Source organism: Rutilus rutilus (genome assembly GCF_951802725.1).
Source record: "Rutilus rutilus genome assembly, chromosome: 15".
In the NCBI taxonomy this organism is placed as follows: domain Eukaryota; kingdom Metazoa; phylum Chordata; class Actinopteri; order Cypriniformes; family Leuciscidae; genus Rutilus; species Rutilus rutilus.
This window is the reverse complement of record NC_140220.1, coordinates 34,986,971-35,003,115: the sequence shown is the minus strand read 5'-3', so window position 1 is coordinate 35,003,115 and position 16,145 is coordinate 34,986,971. Positions and strand designations below refer to the sequence as shown.

The 16,145-nt window shown below is 37.5% G+C and overlaps 1 protein-coding gene across 1 annotated transcript; it reads right to left on the bottom strand.

The window, feature by feature from the left end:
- Positions 1–327: 327 nt before the first annotated feature.
- Positions 328–15,839, bottom strand: mei4 (meiosis-specific, MEI4 homolog; the record flags this gene model as incomplete). Its single annotated transcript, XM_084432009.1, has 5 exons — positions 328–613; positions 3,038–3,169; positions 11,456–11,949; positions 12,742–13,006; positions 15,822–15,839. 5 exons carry the CDS (start codon positions 15,837–15,839, stop codon positions 389–391), a joined length of 1,134 nt encoding a protein of 377 aa, XP_084288135.1. The 3' UTR covers positions 328–388.
- Positions 15,840–16,145: the final 306 nt, after the last annotated feature.

Sequence of the window (16,145 nt, the reverse complement as noted above, 5' to 3'; positions counted from 1 at the left end):
ATATACATTTTCTTCCATATAAAACGTGCCTGATGTAAACGTAAGCGTGTTGTGGAAATTCATTTAAGACTTTTTTGTCACGTTATTGATCAGGTGTCAAACTCCGTTCCTTGAGGGCCACTTTCCTACAGAGTGTAGCTCCAAAACACCTGCCTGGAAATTGTGTGTTTAATTAGGGTTGGAGCTAAACTCTTCAGGAGTTTGACACCCCTTCTATAGATGATTTATAATCAAGCATTCATCAACACAAGACTTCCAAAAAGCAAAACAAAATTTGTATTATTTATTAATAAACAGTTAATTCATATTGTTTTAAGACAAGGCAGTTCATGTAAAGTGAGCTCTTAAAAAGGAGCAAAGATTTGGAATGACAGCAGCCCATGTTGGTTCACTGGTGTCCCACCCTGAAGAGACCACAGATCCGCCACATATACAGAGAGAACAGAGGAAACTCATCTGCGAGAGTGAACGCTTTAGTTTCCAGGTCGATCACAAGCTCCTGATTTACATTACAATTAGTGTCCTGTGCAAGTTGTTCCAGCAGCCAGAACACATAGAAGGAATTCTGATAGTGGATCCAGTCCATCGGATGCTGCAGCTCCTCTCTGGACCTCTGCACGAGACAAAACCTTACCATTATGGAGTATGTTACAATTGATTTGTTTGGGTAATGGTAAATATGAAATTATTATGTTTACTTTAATGTTTGACCGTTTTGTTCTCAACCTTTACAATATATTCAAATAAACTACATTACCCATGAGGAGTGCGCTCTATGCTTGTTTTGCTATGCTTTGCAACGTTTGTTTATCATCTAATCTTGTTCAGTAAAGTTTCCCGTTAAGCTGAGATGATGCCTGTCTCATTATTTTGCTCCAAACTATTTCATCCTTAGATTGTTAAAATAGGGCCCATAATCGAAGAAAAATAACTTATAATGTAAAAAAAAAAAAATTACATTTGGTTATCTGTATAAGAAATTGCAAACAAAGCAGAAACTATATCTATAGAATCTGTATCTATAGAAATCTATAGGTGTACCAAATTATTCATTGATTAACCATTAAGATCAGTTGGATTAAATAATAGACAAATGTATTAAACTGAACAAGAAGAGATGCAAATCATAAGTTTGATAGTAATGGCATTATTACGTTTAATTAGAGCGAGATTTTCACTCTTGCGTTGTCCTTTCCTCATTAAGACGCGCTCAAACACATAGCTAAACAAGTTTGAGTAGATCCTCTGAGACATATTTCTTATTGTGGCTGAGCTGATGAGGAGAACTGCCCCTATATCTGGAATTTTAGGGGCATTATAACTGCATTCTAATAGTGTTTTTGTTTGTTTTTTGCAAAGTGAGTGACATACTCGATAATGTCAGCTCGCAGCCTGCACATTATTAAAAAAAACTATTATTATCATAGACGATACAGCTCTAATATTTACACATGCACACGCGAATCGACTTTCTCGTGCCGCAGTCGGCTGTACTTTCTGCATGTCTTGATTGACAGATGTCTCGTCCAATCAGCGGTCAGTATTTTCCGTTTTGTCTGACTTGTCGTTGTGTTTTCTGATTTGTTATCGTGTTTTCGGAATTGTTATTGTGTTTTCTAACTTGTTAATTTGTTTTTAGTCTTTCCATTGTGTTTATAAATTTGTTTGGTTTTCAGAATTGTGGTTTGTTTTGCACTTCTCGGCCACCGTAGCAACCCCATAAAGTAAAAAAAAATTCTGTTTGTAACAGAACTGCTTTTGAAATTACGATTAGAATTATTATACAAATGTAAATTCAGTCATTCTGTTGGATACTATTTGTTCCTTAGTGTGAAATGGAAATGCATGGTGGTCATTTTCTTTTTTTAAATATAAGCAACAACAATAACAAAAAACTATATGGTGTAACAGTTTTAGAACTAGACAAATCTCTTTGCATTAATAAAAAATAAATAAAATACAGCAGCCTTTGTTTGTTCGGGATTTGAACCCGTGTCATCTAAACCATTGAAACCTAAGTTCTACCACTCGACCACAAATTTACTAGAAAGCCCAGAAGTTCGGTTGTTCAGCAGTCAGTGTGTGCGTGCACAAGAGAGAAAAGCTCTTCATTCGTATCATTCCTGAATAGAATAGTAAAAATAAGCAGCGTCATTGCATCTAATTTATTTTCACAGACTGCGAGATAGGCCTATGATGGTCTTTTGGTGTATTTTTTGTTTGTTTGTTATCGCGCTGCTCTCCCCATGAACAGGCTTCTGTTGCCCACCGACGTCTACAATATGAAATATAAACAAACAAAACAGAATAGAACAAACTTTTAGAACACAAAAAAATATATAAACAAATAGCCTATTTGTTTATATATATATTTTTTTTATTCTAAAAGTTTGTTCTATTCTGTTTTGTTTGTTTATTTTTATATATATTTAATCAGTCTCATTCTTGTTAAAATAATAAACAAAAGTTTTGTTTACAATACGTTGTGCTGTGTTTTTTTTTTTTAATAAGAAGATATAGATCAGATTACAGATATACAGAGATATATAATAGTTCACTGTTCGTTCAAATAATAGTCTACATGTATGCATCATTTGTTTAAACAACATTAACCAAATTTTCTTTCTTTTTTTAATAATAAAATTATTACTAGGTCTATAACATGCAGTTTCAACTGCACCAAATATTAGGTTGTTTCATTATTGTACAGCAAAATCTTTTTTTTTTTTTTTTTCATGTTTGTTGTAGGCTTATTTGGAAATGACCATAGTTGTAGTATTACATCCTTAGTCTACTGTTAATTGACATTAGCCCCACTTACATTTCAAAATGCGGCAGTTGCAATTGTTTTGCAAAATGTTATTATTAATATATTTTAAGGTGCTTCAGTAATACGGTCAATAATACTGTAACTTACTGATTTCAGTTTCATTAGAAAAATGCATTAAATTAAAACACTAAACTTTTCCACTGACAAACAAGTCCCTAAATAGGAAGAATGTTTTGATATCTATATGTGTAGTGTGGTGTAACTTACCTCACAGGTTTCCCATAGCTGCTGTGCTAGCTGAAGGATCTCAGACATCAGGAGTTGAATAAATGGAGTTCTCAGGACACAACTTCCTCCCAGAGCCAGCAGACACTCTGACAGCACTTCATGGACTGAGAACTAACAGCAGAATGAGACACCATCAGACTGATCTGTCTCTCTCTAGATCAGGTGTATCACTGAATCCTAGTGAGCCACTGTCCTGCAGAGTTCAGCTCCAACACTGGAACTCACATGCCTGTAGCCTTAGTAATCCTGAAGACACTGATTAGCTTGTTCAGGTGTGTTTGATAAGGGATTGGAGCTAAACTCTGCAGGACAGTGGCTCTCTAGGGGTACGTTTACACGACAACAATATGCTTAAAACAAAGTTTTTCCTTTGAGTTTTCCCAGTACAGACGACACCATTGTCAAAGCGATCCCCATTCACACGGATCCGCGAAACCGACTAAAAATGCTGTATTCTGCATCCAGGCCATTAGATGGCGATGAAACACCACAGACTGAATACGTAACACGCATGTGCATGACATTATCGTCTTCAGAGATTCAAGGTTTTGTTGTTTACATGGAGACCGTTTTAAAAACTTGCACTTTGAAACCCGTTTTTAAAAGTTTGCGTTTTCAGGCACCCAAAACGCCGTTGTCGTGTAAATGAACGGCTAAAACACATAAAAGTTTTACATTTTTTGTTGAAAACAAAACAGTGTGTAAACAGCCCCTAGATACAATAATAAAACTGATCCAGAACACACCTCCAGAACATGACAGAAAAGAAATCCCGTTAATAATGAAATAAACAGACTTGAATTACTGATTATGATTCATATATCAGGGAATTAAAATGAGGTTTTTAGTTGCTGTTTGGTACTATGCTGTCACATTTAACACACTGTTATGGAGCATGTTACCAAATTTCAATGCTGCTACGACCGATGCAGTAAATTAAGCAATGCTCCCATATTAGATTTCTAAAGGACTATGAACGCTGTCACACACAAACATTTTCTAGGTCAATGGCACCGCTCTCCCGTTCCTGTAAATCCACGGTCAAACTAGACTTTGAGCACAGAAATTTCTACGGGCAGTCGGACACTGCAACGGTCATAGCTTTTTTCTTTTATACTACAACATGTAATTCATCTAAAATGTAAAACTATGCACTGGCAGAGTTCACCAAACATGAACTTTGTAACACAGCAAAATTTGCATGAGCATGTGTTTCCCATCTCCTGTTTGCGTGAATGAAATAAAAAGTGTAATGTGACCCCCTTAGAGTTTGAAATAGGTTCTTACCACTTATTGATGCACTGCTGTACTATAAAAACAGACACAACATCAACTGCAGTCAAATATATTGCAGAAGCCAGATTGTCTGATATTTACAGTAAACATGCTGGCTAAGGTGAAATGTAGGTTTGTTAAAAATGTTATTCACTTTGGCATTGGATTGTTACTTTAAAGGCACACTATGCAGTTTCCGTTTTTTCTCAAACAGCGACCCCTAGAGTCGCTGTGGAGTACTTGTAACGTTACTGTCGTAAAATACCACTCACGCAGAGCCGTCTCTGCACTCTTCCGACCGTACTTTCTTCGTCGACTCTGCCATGATTCACGTGTGAAATGTGTGCTAGTGTCTTCCATAGAGGCTGCTTCATATGTTGTTGATGTATGTGACGTTGTGCCGTAAAGCAAGTCGTGATTCTCGCGAGATTTGTCTAAGCGCCACCTCTCAAACTTGCAATGCTGGTTTTGCCAGCGCCGTCCACCCCCTGCTTTGCTATCGGGATGATTCGCCCTACTTTGAGTTCGTTTACCATCGAAATGATTTCGAAGCTGTTATATTAAGGTCAAATCTTGCATAGTGTGCCTTTAATATTCACATCAGAACTCATAACTGTGTAAACACTCCTGATCTGACTCCGCTTGTACATGGACCCAAACACAATTGTGGACACACTTGATTTACTTCAGTAAGGGTCTAAACATTGTTATTAAGGACGTAGCGTCTGCTAATTTCTGTATGTTTTAATATATTGATCTCTCCTGCCACTGATTCTGTCAAAATAAATACATAACTGAGAACAGTAGTGTCCCATTTATCAAGGCAGGGCTCCAGACTAACTTTTTGCCTTGGTTGCACTGGTGCGCCTAACTTTTTTATTTAGGTGCACCAGCACAAAATTTGGGTGCACCCAAATTTTTCCTCGGATGTATCACCTTTAACGCCACAATTTTAAGGTCACCTTTTTATCACGCTCTATACACATTCATATATATTATGTAAATGAATTTAAACAAGAAGGTGTAGGTAAAAACTTTTATTTATTTTTTGAAGCACAATTATTAACGGTATTCCTACTCTTACCGATACTGCTTATCGATACAGTATTCTTATGGTTCTTTTTGTTTTATATATAATAAACAAAGATAAACAATAGATAAACAAAAGATAAACAATTAAACAAAGATACACTTTATATAGGCCTACACAGTGCTTTAATTTCAGGAAGGCCTACTACTGTTCAGGCATGGTCTAAAAAGAAATCTAATAAAGTAATAAAATGTAAAATAACACTGTAAAATTTATCATAAATAGATTCATGCTTATTAAAGCTGAAGTTATTCTTTCGAGAGCTGTGAGTGATTTTTCTCTTGTTGTTTGATTTGCAGTAATGGCGCAATCGTCAGCATGTTTATTAGACTGCGGCCCCTTTAAGACCGGGTGCAGATCTAATAGGCTACTGATGCACCATATTCTCCCAACTATTTCCATAACTACGTCCATTTAAGACATAAACTGTTTTTAGTGAATCTCAAAGCGGGTAATTTTGACACGCTTTTGTGTACAATTGATCGTTTAGACGCGCACAATCTGCACATGAAACCGAAAGTATAATTTGCTTGTCTCGGACTGTTTCGGAGCGCGCGCCGCCATGCGAACAACATCTCTTGCGCAGATTTTTGTGTTTTTAATAGCTCTTTCAATTATTAAACGCGTCCCGCAATTTAGCAACAGTAGCTAGACTGCATTTACAACAATCACCGATCTGATTCTGATTCTGTGTTTTAGGGAGAAATGACAGCGTAATGCTGCGAAGGGAAGAAGTTGCGCGTAGTTAGATAGTGTTTAATGGTTTTACCTCAATATATTATTTTTTATAATCTTTGGAAGCCGAAATTTTAAATAAAATCAGACTAATATAACAGACCTTAAGTGTAACCAGGCTACGTTTGAATGTTTAATTCTGTCCTCCGTCGTCACTCATTAAGCAGGGCTGTCGTGTTGTGCGAGCTGTGGCACCGCGTGAGAGAAGAGGGTGAGTTCCGTCAAAGGAGAACAAACGCCAACAAACGTTCGTGGAGAGGCAGCGGATGCGAGGACGTTAGGTGCACCGGTGCGACCTAGGAAAAATGTTAGTCGCACACTTACAAAATTTGGTCGCACTCTAGAGCCCTGCAAGGCTATGACACCAAGCATTTCTGCAGATTCTGTTGATATTCTCTTCTTGATTTCTTTAACTCAAAAAGAGGAATGTTATTGATATCATTGCTCCTGTAAAATTCAGGACGACTGACACCTAGCACATTGAAGAACGCAACAGCAGTCCAAAGAATGAAAAGAAAATGCATAAAAGCTGGGCACATGAAGCGGAAGATAAAATTGAAACCATTATAACATCTAAGACAGCCTTCATGTTTTCATGATGTTTTCAAAGTGGAATTATGCACAGCTAGAGAGACCTTCTCAAAGATAATAAACAGAAACAACATCCACACTCTTTTTGCTACAGTAGGACGGTGTCAAGTGATGTGTCAAGAAGAGGTTTAAGCGGGTGAGGTATAATAGTGAGGTACTAGTCAGAATAGTGAGCAAGCAGCCTGAATCTCTGAAAAGAGAAGCGACAAAGGTGTCAGCAATTCGTTTTTTTGCTCAGGAAATGTGTTTAGCATTGTGGCATCAGCGCGGAGGAGCGAGAACGATCTTTGTTAATGCAGTGCACGGTTGCTTTATTGTCAACGATGGGGTCAATTTTAAATAGTGCTGAGGAGGCTGATAGCTGTGGCGTGACCAAAATTTGAGGGGGACATGGAGATGCAAACCAACGGCCTTGATAAAATCTCCCAAAGCCAACGGAGGTTACTGTAAAAGAAAGATAGGCTCTGATCCACGGTTCAAGGAATGTTATCCATAAACTAAGCTCGTCACTGCATGCACAAGCAATTTGATCATCTAAAGCACAAACTGAAGACGCCAGCGAGAGAAGATGTGTGATGAAAGGGCGGGAACAATTTGGTCTGTCTAGGAGGGTAGACACAACCAGAATTATCCTATCAATTTTTTCCTTGGGCAATGAAGCCTGGAAATTGATTGTATTCAGGTTAATGCCCAAAAATGAGATGGTTGTAGCTGGACCCTATGTTTTTTCTTTGGCGATGGGAATCCCAAACTCTGCAAAAAAACGTTTTGGACTGTGACAAGATGCACGGCTGGGATTGCGTTGGGAGGAGGGATAATTAGGAATTCATCAAGCAAATGAATGATGTAAGGGATTGTGTGATTATTAGACGAAATCAAACATGCAGCTATAAGCGATGTCGATTTTAGCAAGTCAGGCGCCGCGACCTACGTTTTTTTTTATAATTGAAATTGCTTGATCAACGTTGTGGTATTGAAGAGAAAACTCTTCAATAGAGATAATGCTATTTATGCTTGGGAACTTGGAGATGACAAATCGATTATGAGGCGTGTTTTTCCCTGAGAACTTTCTAGTAGCCACTCCAATAGGGCTGATGCGAAAGATTTCAAAAGGGGAGTTGTCGAAAGGTCCAATCATGAATCCTGATTCGACTTCTTTTTTTGATTAAATTATCTTCTACGTCTGGTTCTGAAAAAGCGGATTGAAGTTTGTCACAGATAATTTTAATGGGAAGGCAGGCTCTCCACCCATGTTCAAGACCAGACAGCAGATAGTTAGTAAAGGTAACGTCTGGATGATGAGATAATTCGATAGACAGACAGGATATATTCATGGGAGTAGACAAATCATTTTATGATCTTTTATTGACATCTTTCATCACTGGACATATGGAGTGGGCATGAGCGCCGTCACATTAATTACATACATACAAAAAAACGACAACGTGGCCTAGTGCATTTTCCTATGTTAAAATTGTTGCAGGCTTGTCTGCCAGATGAAAACGCTGAATTATCTCTAGTGACGTTGCCAGGTTCACTGGTTGATTTTATGGCTGGTTCTGGGCATGGAGGAATTAAAGGATTTATCAGCTGACAAGAGTGTAATGGGCGAGCGATCTGCAGACAGCGCAGGAAATATTCCAACATCCTAAGAAGACCCTGTTGTGAAGATCAGAATCAAGTGCATCCCAGTAGGGACACTGATTCCATTGGGAGATACGGACCATTTCTTTGCTGAAAACAGCTTATGACAAGTATAAAAGTGACTCCCTCCCTCCCTCGCTCGGCGTCTTGGTGTGCGAGTAGCAGTTCGGACGGAACGACGTCCGCGCGATGAAGCAGGGGGCTTGGCGGTGGTGTACGGCAGAGGATCGGTGGAAAGAAATGATTCGTCATCAGATGGATAGAGTTCGAGTTCAAACATGGCTGCAATTGAGCGGGGGCCAAATGCTGGAAAACTGTCATAGAACAGAGGTAAGTCTGCTGCATACACCTCCTGATGCTGATTGAGTTGATTAACTGAATGTGCTTCTCCCGTGTTAATTAGGTTCATTATCTGAATACTTTATTTTGTGCAGATAATTAGCTTTTGCTGTTGTCAATAAAAAGCCTGACAATGTCACTGCTAGATCCTGTAAGTATTGAGGTATTACACCATGTAATACACCACGCCCCAAACTCGGGGTTCAGTGAAAATTCCGTGCTTCCCATTTAAATGTATGACTTTGTGGTGTCGTTCATGTGGGTTCAACTCGTAAATACAATATTTACGACGTGACTTGAACGCACCATTATTCAAAGAACAAGTTCTTTATTCACCCTGGCATTGCAAACAAGCAGAGATGGTCCAAAATGTGTGCGGCACCTCATTCAAGATTGAGGCGGTTATGCGGTATGCGGTTTCACTGAACAGTTTGAGGGTCCAATGGAGTTACAAGGTTTATATACTTTTCATTGGTTAAATATTTGCAAAACCCACAGACAGACATAGAGGGTGACCAAAAGTAATGATTTATGTGGAGAAAAAAAACTACGATGCTTTAGCCTGATAAATGCACGCGTCCCCGACCCCCCGGGGGGAGCCGGGTCGGCGCTCGTTTGCATGTATTAGCTCTGGAATTGCCACAGTTATCCAAGTAGCGGGTGGATACGATGATATAAAAAAATAGAATATGGAAAAATAGATCATATTTAAAGGTGCTATAAGCGATCTCGGTTGGCGTAACCCTTTTGTTGATGTTTGAATTATTATCAAACAAAACGGAGGCTAGCTAGACCCTCCCTCCTCCTCATCCGCGCACTAACCCCCGAACCCCACCCCCACATCATTCTTGTCGGTTATTGGCTGGAACAGTTTGTTATGTTTCGTGGTGCGGTCGCTCTGTTTGTTGCTCAGTTTGTTTTTGCTGCAGTTTGTGGAGCGTGGGCTGTCTGCAGAGACCGTGTTTTTTTACAGTGTGTTCAGGGGACAGGCAGCTAGCGGATAGTGAGGAGATGTTTGCGGTATGTGAAAAAAAATGTTTTAGCCTAAAAAACGCGTGAGATCGCTTATAGCACCTTTAACATATGTACATTCATTGTAATGCCAGAGGGAGATGGGCTGCCTCAGCCGAGTCTGGTTCCTCTCAAGTTTCTTTCTTTTCCATTTAATGGTTGGTCCCACTAATGAGAAAGAACCGAATTGCTTACACAGCAAAATCCCCAGTGTTAAATTGACACTGCTCAGTGTTTATATAATCCACACTTAGAGAGTTATAAGTAACACTGAAGCAGTGTTAAAGTTAATGAGATAATTAAGTGATTAATTGAGTAATGATTGAGCATTATTGAAGACACCTGATGTTAACAAGCCGAATCACTGAAGGAGAAAAATCACAAAGTATAAGTCACCATTATGGAGATCAGTGTTTGCTTTATTTAATAATAATAATAATAATAATTCATTACATTTATATAGCGCTTTTCTAGGCAGGCCTACTCAAAGCGCTTTTTACATGAAAGGGGGAATCTCCTCAACCACCACCAATGTGCAGCATCCACTTGGATGATGCGACGGCAGCCATATTGCGCCAGAACGCCCACCACACACCAGCTTACTGGTGGAGAGGAGACAGGGCTCTTGACCCTTAAAATTTTAACTTTAGATTAAGTTTGGCTGCTGTAACTCAGTTATAACAGCCAGATGAACAAAGAGAAAAAGTGATCTGATGGTGTTGGTTGTGTTTTAACAATCATTTTTGACCTGAATCACTGAACTAATTTAGAGGCTAATCTCTGAGTTAGGTTTACGTTATTAATTATAACAGCACTGTTTTTGCATAGCATAATACATTGTTTAGCATTTTCAATGTAATCCAATGGATTTCTTAAAGTTGTTCTGAAAGGAAACGTTTTTTCATTTAGACACATAGACATCAAGAATCAGCCTGTGAAACTCAACAATGGTGACAATTATAAAGCATGTTGCAGTGCATTCTGGGTGCATTAACTTCAAAACTCATTCATGGCTCCCATCATGCATTGCTTGAGGTTAATCTTCTTGTTAATTTCCTTTGTTCGTACTATTTTATTTTATTTCTGCTGTTTTTATGTGACTTTTTAGTCACTTGTTTTCAAATGTTCAGAGTTGATCTGTTTATCTGAATATGATGTTTATCACCATTGCTGAGATTCATACGCTGATTCTTGATGTCTGTGTGTGCCTAAATTAAAGTTTTTTTTTTTTTTTTTTATCAGAATAACTTAAGAAATCCTTTGGATTACATTGAAAATGCTCAAATTATTATACTGTACAAGGCCAGTGCTGCTCTAATCAATAAAGTAAATCTAACTCAGAGATTAGGTTCTAAATGAGTTCAGTGATTCAGGTCAAAAAAATATTATGTTAAAAAATAACCAACACCACCAGATCACATTTTCTCTTTGTTCATCTGGCAGTTATAACTCAGTTACAGCAGCCAAACTATATCTAAAGTTAAAAACGTAAGGGTCAAGAGCCCAACTAAAGCAAACACTGATCACCATAATGGTGAAATTTCCATTTCAGTGATCCTGCTTGTTAACATTAGGTGTCTTCAATAACGCTCAATCATCACTCAATTAATCACTTAATTATCTCATTAACTTCAACACTGTTATTAATAAGTGTGTTATTCTCGTCTGGTCTGCAACTGACTTTACCCACAATACACAAGTCTCTCTCTTACCGCATCGAGTTGCTGGTTGGTTAGTAGTAGGCTGATCATCTCCTTCAGCAGATTTTCCACTTTGCTAAAATGTTGCACTGAACACCCATGACGAGTTCCCAGGATCTGTGCCACCACCTGTGTGGCATGATGCAGCTGCTCTGGGTGAAGTAGAGGCTGTCCAACATGTGCCTGCCTGAAAACCTCCACCACCGAATCCAGCAGTTGCACCACTGAATCCCAGACCACGTCACCATCACGACACAGAGAAGACTCACAAACTCTGCGCAAGCCGCTCAGGCACTGTAGGAACTGCATGTGTTTTAACAGCCTGTTGTCCTGGCGCCACTGCCTATCCTGGAGGGGAAAGTTCTGACTGTTTGGAGGGGTTGGAGGCAAACATGGTCCCTTAGCAATGTTAATATGTGTCTGGGAGCTGTTATCAGTGTCACGGCCAGAGTCACCCTTTAACTGCTGCGGGTCATCCTGAGAGAGTGCTTTGGCAATCTCATGACCTGTGAAAACAAAACACAGCATATCATATATATTAATATTGAGTAAAACATTAAATAACACTTAATTTTAACATTTACTCTCCTTTAACGGAGCAAAGCATGCTGGGAACAAAAAATATGTTAATACTCATTTATATGGGAACACGTATGTGCAATATATGTACACTATGTGTATAAGGATGTAGTATAACAACGAATTATTATTTTTTCCGAAGTGTTGACAACTTAGTGTTAACTAATAATTGCTCGATGTCACGGTGCATAGGACCCTAGGTTGATTTCACTCCGAACCATCCCTTTAAAAGGACAGCAGCCTAATAAACCTGCTGCTGTCTGTCATGTTAATCAAAAAACAAAAGACAAAGAGAAAATTGTTTGTGCTGTTGTTTGCAATTTGTTTATTTGTTCTCATTTTATTACTGGCTTTTTACTTGTTTTTTTTTATTTATTTTGGTTCCAAGATTTAAATAAAGCCACCCTGTGCTGTGTGTAAACTCTCTTGCAATAAAATGACCAAAATTATCAAAAAAATTATGAGATAAAAATATCTGAATGGCAGTATATGTCAGTTTTCCAGAATATCGAATATCGATATTTATCAAGGTATCGTATCGAAGTTGGAAATTCCAGTATCGTGACAACACTAAGTTGCAGTATAAAATAAGTCGCAACAATATGTTGTACTAAATATATTTTAGGGAATACGCTAAACTTAAACAAACTATCCATAAAAAGATTTTATTAATCTCTATGTATTTTCCAGGTCTTAAACAGGTGGATATGAAACCTTACCTTGTCCCGGCTCAGTGTTGCTCCTCGTCTTGAACATTAAGCGCGTGAGCAGCAGCTCTTGTCTGAGATGCAGCAGATCGTCATGAAGACCTTGAGCTTTAGACCTCCAGCATTCATCCTGCAGTCGGAGTCGATCAGCCAGAGATTCAGCGAACTGTCTGGCTCCTCCTGATGGTCTGGACTTAATAACAGCCACGGCCACAGCCAGTCTGGAGACTCTTATGTACCAGCTCACCGCTCCTACAGAGACAATGCAACAGTTCACCTTAAGAAAGAACTAGTCCACTTCTAACATCACATGATCCACACTAGACACAATCAACACACACACTAAAAAAAAAAAAAAAACTTTAACTGCTGTGAGATTTACTGAATCTGCTTTTGTTCCTTAACAAATGCAGGTAATCGAATGCACTCATAACTCATAGAGACAACAAATACAACAACACTGATGGAGCTGGAGCTCCACCCCTATGTCCGCGGATACATATTGAACTTTTGTTATTTTAACAAAAATCATCAAGTGCACACACACACACATTTTTATGTTTTCATTCAACAATGAGCTATTAGGCCTATATATTTATCCAAAAATGTAAAAATGCAACTACTTTTTTTTCTCAGCATGGACCCACTGCTTACACTACCTTACAAAATGGTGTAAAATAGTGCAGAATATGTGAAAAGGGACTTTTTTTGTTGTTGTTGTTGTTGTTGTAAACACCAAATAACGTATTCTACAGGAAGAATATGTCATGGCAGACATCGTTGAGGATTGGACCCCAGGCAGTTTATTAACTTGCTGGCTAAAAAGCTATGATGAACTGTTTCCACACAAATGTCAACGCACTGAGTCATCAACGGCACAGCTGCAATCAGAACATGTCTACACTCGAAATATTGTCTGACAGTCGAAAATTAATGACTATAAGTTAACCCATTAGAACAATTTTAGGTTTCCCAGTTGAACAGATGTGGGGATGGGACCACTGATCGAGAATTTATATAACGTTAGATCAGTAACTTAAGTTAGATGGTTTGCAGCAACATGCTTTTTGATTTGACTATCTAATAATCATTTAAAAAAACTTCATAGCAGTTTTGTCTTGGCACTGTGCTGCCACAGTATGTTTTTGTAAGCGTTATCAGCTTTTGATAGAATTAAGTTATATCGTTAGCTTACATCGTGATTAATTTGCAATCTGAGGGATTTTACCTTGACGGCATGAGGCAGCTTTCTCCTCCATTTATTCTCCAGATATTAGGATGTCAATCTGAGACGCTTACATTATGTATACTCATTTTAATAAATGTCACATAAACGTCGAATAAAAGTAATTTCCAAGAAAATCCATTGATAAATCGGTGCTAATTGACGAGTGTTAGCAGTCAACGCTAAACAGAATAACCACGCCCACTCTAATACATATTCATTCAAATGTAGAATGCGGCCAAATAATTGGTCAGGCACATTGGATCGATGCATAGTTTTAACTATTTATTGTGTCTTGTTCAGTGGCAGTAGTTTGTCAGTGTCATTATTCAAGTAAAGTATTGTCCAGCAACACTACCCGTTTATTTTCTCGGCAGTCAGAGCAGATGTTCAGCCCTGTGGGGTTTAAACTAAACCTACAAACTTTTAGTAAACAATTCAGGCCTAAACTGCTAGACTACTCAAAGCATGACCATGTGTGAGAAAAGGGAGAACAGTTGTCATGTGTTGTTATGCAGAAATCTATGACTAGACGGCGCTGTTTCCCCTGTTTAACTGTCTTTAGACTGGTGAGGATTACTAAACGTTCATTCAAAACTGTGCATACAGGCTTAACAAATCATTAGCTTATGCACATTCATATAGAAGCAACATGTAACTATAATTCATGTAATATTTTCATATACATTCATATTTGAATGTGTATGCACTAACAATTTTGTGTTATTTACATAATGTTTAGGGGGAAAGACAGGCAGGCAGTTTAACACAATAGCCTATTAATAGGGAACAAGATATCACTGTGTTGGGTCTCTTTTCTCTGAACATTTTCAGTAGATTTAAATACATACATGCAATGCAATTTTTGACAGTAAAGGAATGGTTATTATGAATCTAAATTCATTCATAGACTAGGCTATACACGAGTAGGCTACAAAAGACCAAAAGAATGCAGAGGAGGTGGACAAAGGGCTTCTGTAGAACTGCATGTAATAAATAACAGAGCAATGCACATTCTTATTGTTGTAGAAAATTCTAACATTTGGGAACACTTTATAATAACTGCATGCAATTAATTAGTTAATTAGTAAGCATAAGTAAACAATTAATTCATAATTTATAAAGCATTAATAGACATTAAAAAAGTAGTTTACAAACACAGCTATTAATGCTTTTTTCTTGATTTAAGCATATCTATAATATGTTTAATAATTGTATTTTCATACTTTATTAATGATCAATTTATCATTTCTAAATGAAGAATTGCATTATTTACAAACCAGTTATTTAGGAGTAGTCAGTGGTTCATAAGATCACTTCTCATTATTCAGACATATAGTAATAGTTACTTAGTTTGGTAATAAATGCTTCACATGTATTTTTACTGTAATTCAGGTAGTTATAAAACATTTAGTAGTAGTCAGTTAACTATTTTGTGAGCTCATCTAAAGTGAGGACTATTTATGCCTCGTAAAGCTTTTACAAAGGAGATTTAAAGGTGCAGTTATCTTCTAAACAGAAAAAGGAAACAAACACAACACAGTGATACAGAACATAGAAATGTTTATTTCACGATGCAAAAAATAAATAAAATAACTGTACAACCGTGCACTTGACATAAAATGTAAAATAAATCTCTGCAATGTTATAGAAAATAAAATTGCTTCTTTTTTTTTTTTTTTTGCTTTTTGTTCATGTTGCTTATTTGGTTCCTTTCCTTTTTTTTTTTTTTTTACATGGTGTATTTCATCCAGAGGAAGCATTTGGTACTGCACCCAAACAAAATCTCACTGAAAGCTCATTTTTTGAGATATCAACGTCAAATTTGGAACACAGCTTGTTAAGATTATGGCTTTGATTTTCTCACAGTTTTAGGGTAAACCATGTTTTGGAAAATATATATTTCATATAAAAGTTTAAAATAATATTTTAATGCATTTTTTCATCATCACAACTTTAACTTCAGCAATAATATGCCAAATTTAAGTCTGTGCTCCAAAGCTTTCAAGATTTACATTTTATTTGCAGGTCTATGCTCAAAAAGTGGGTAACAGGTAAGAAATGGAGTTAAACAAATAAAAAAACATTATCGCACAGCGCACTAAAACATAGTACACTGATTTCATTGAATAAACAATAAAAATTAAGTAATTTTGTACCTCCACATGAGCAGCACCAGAGGGTTAAAAAT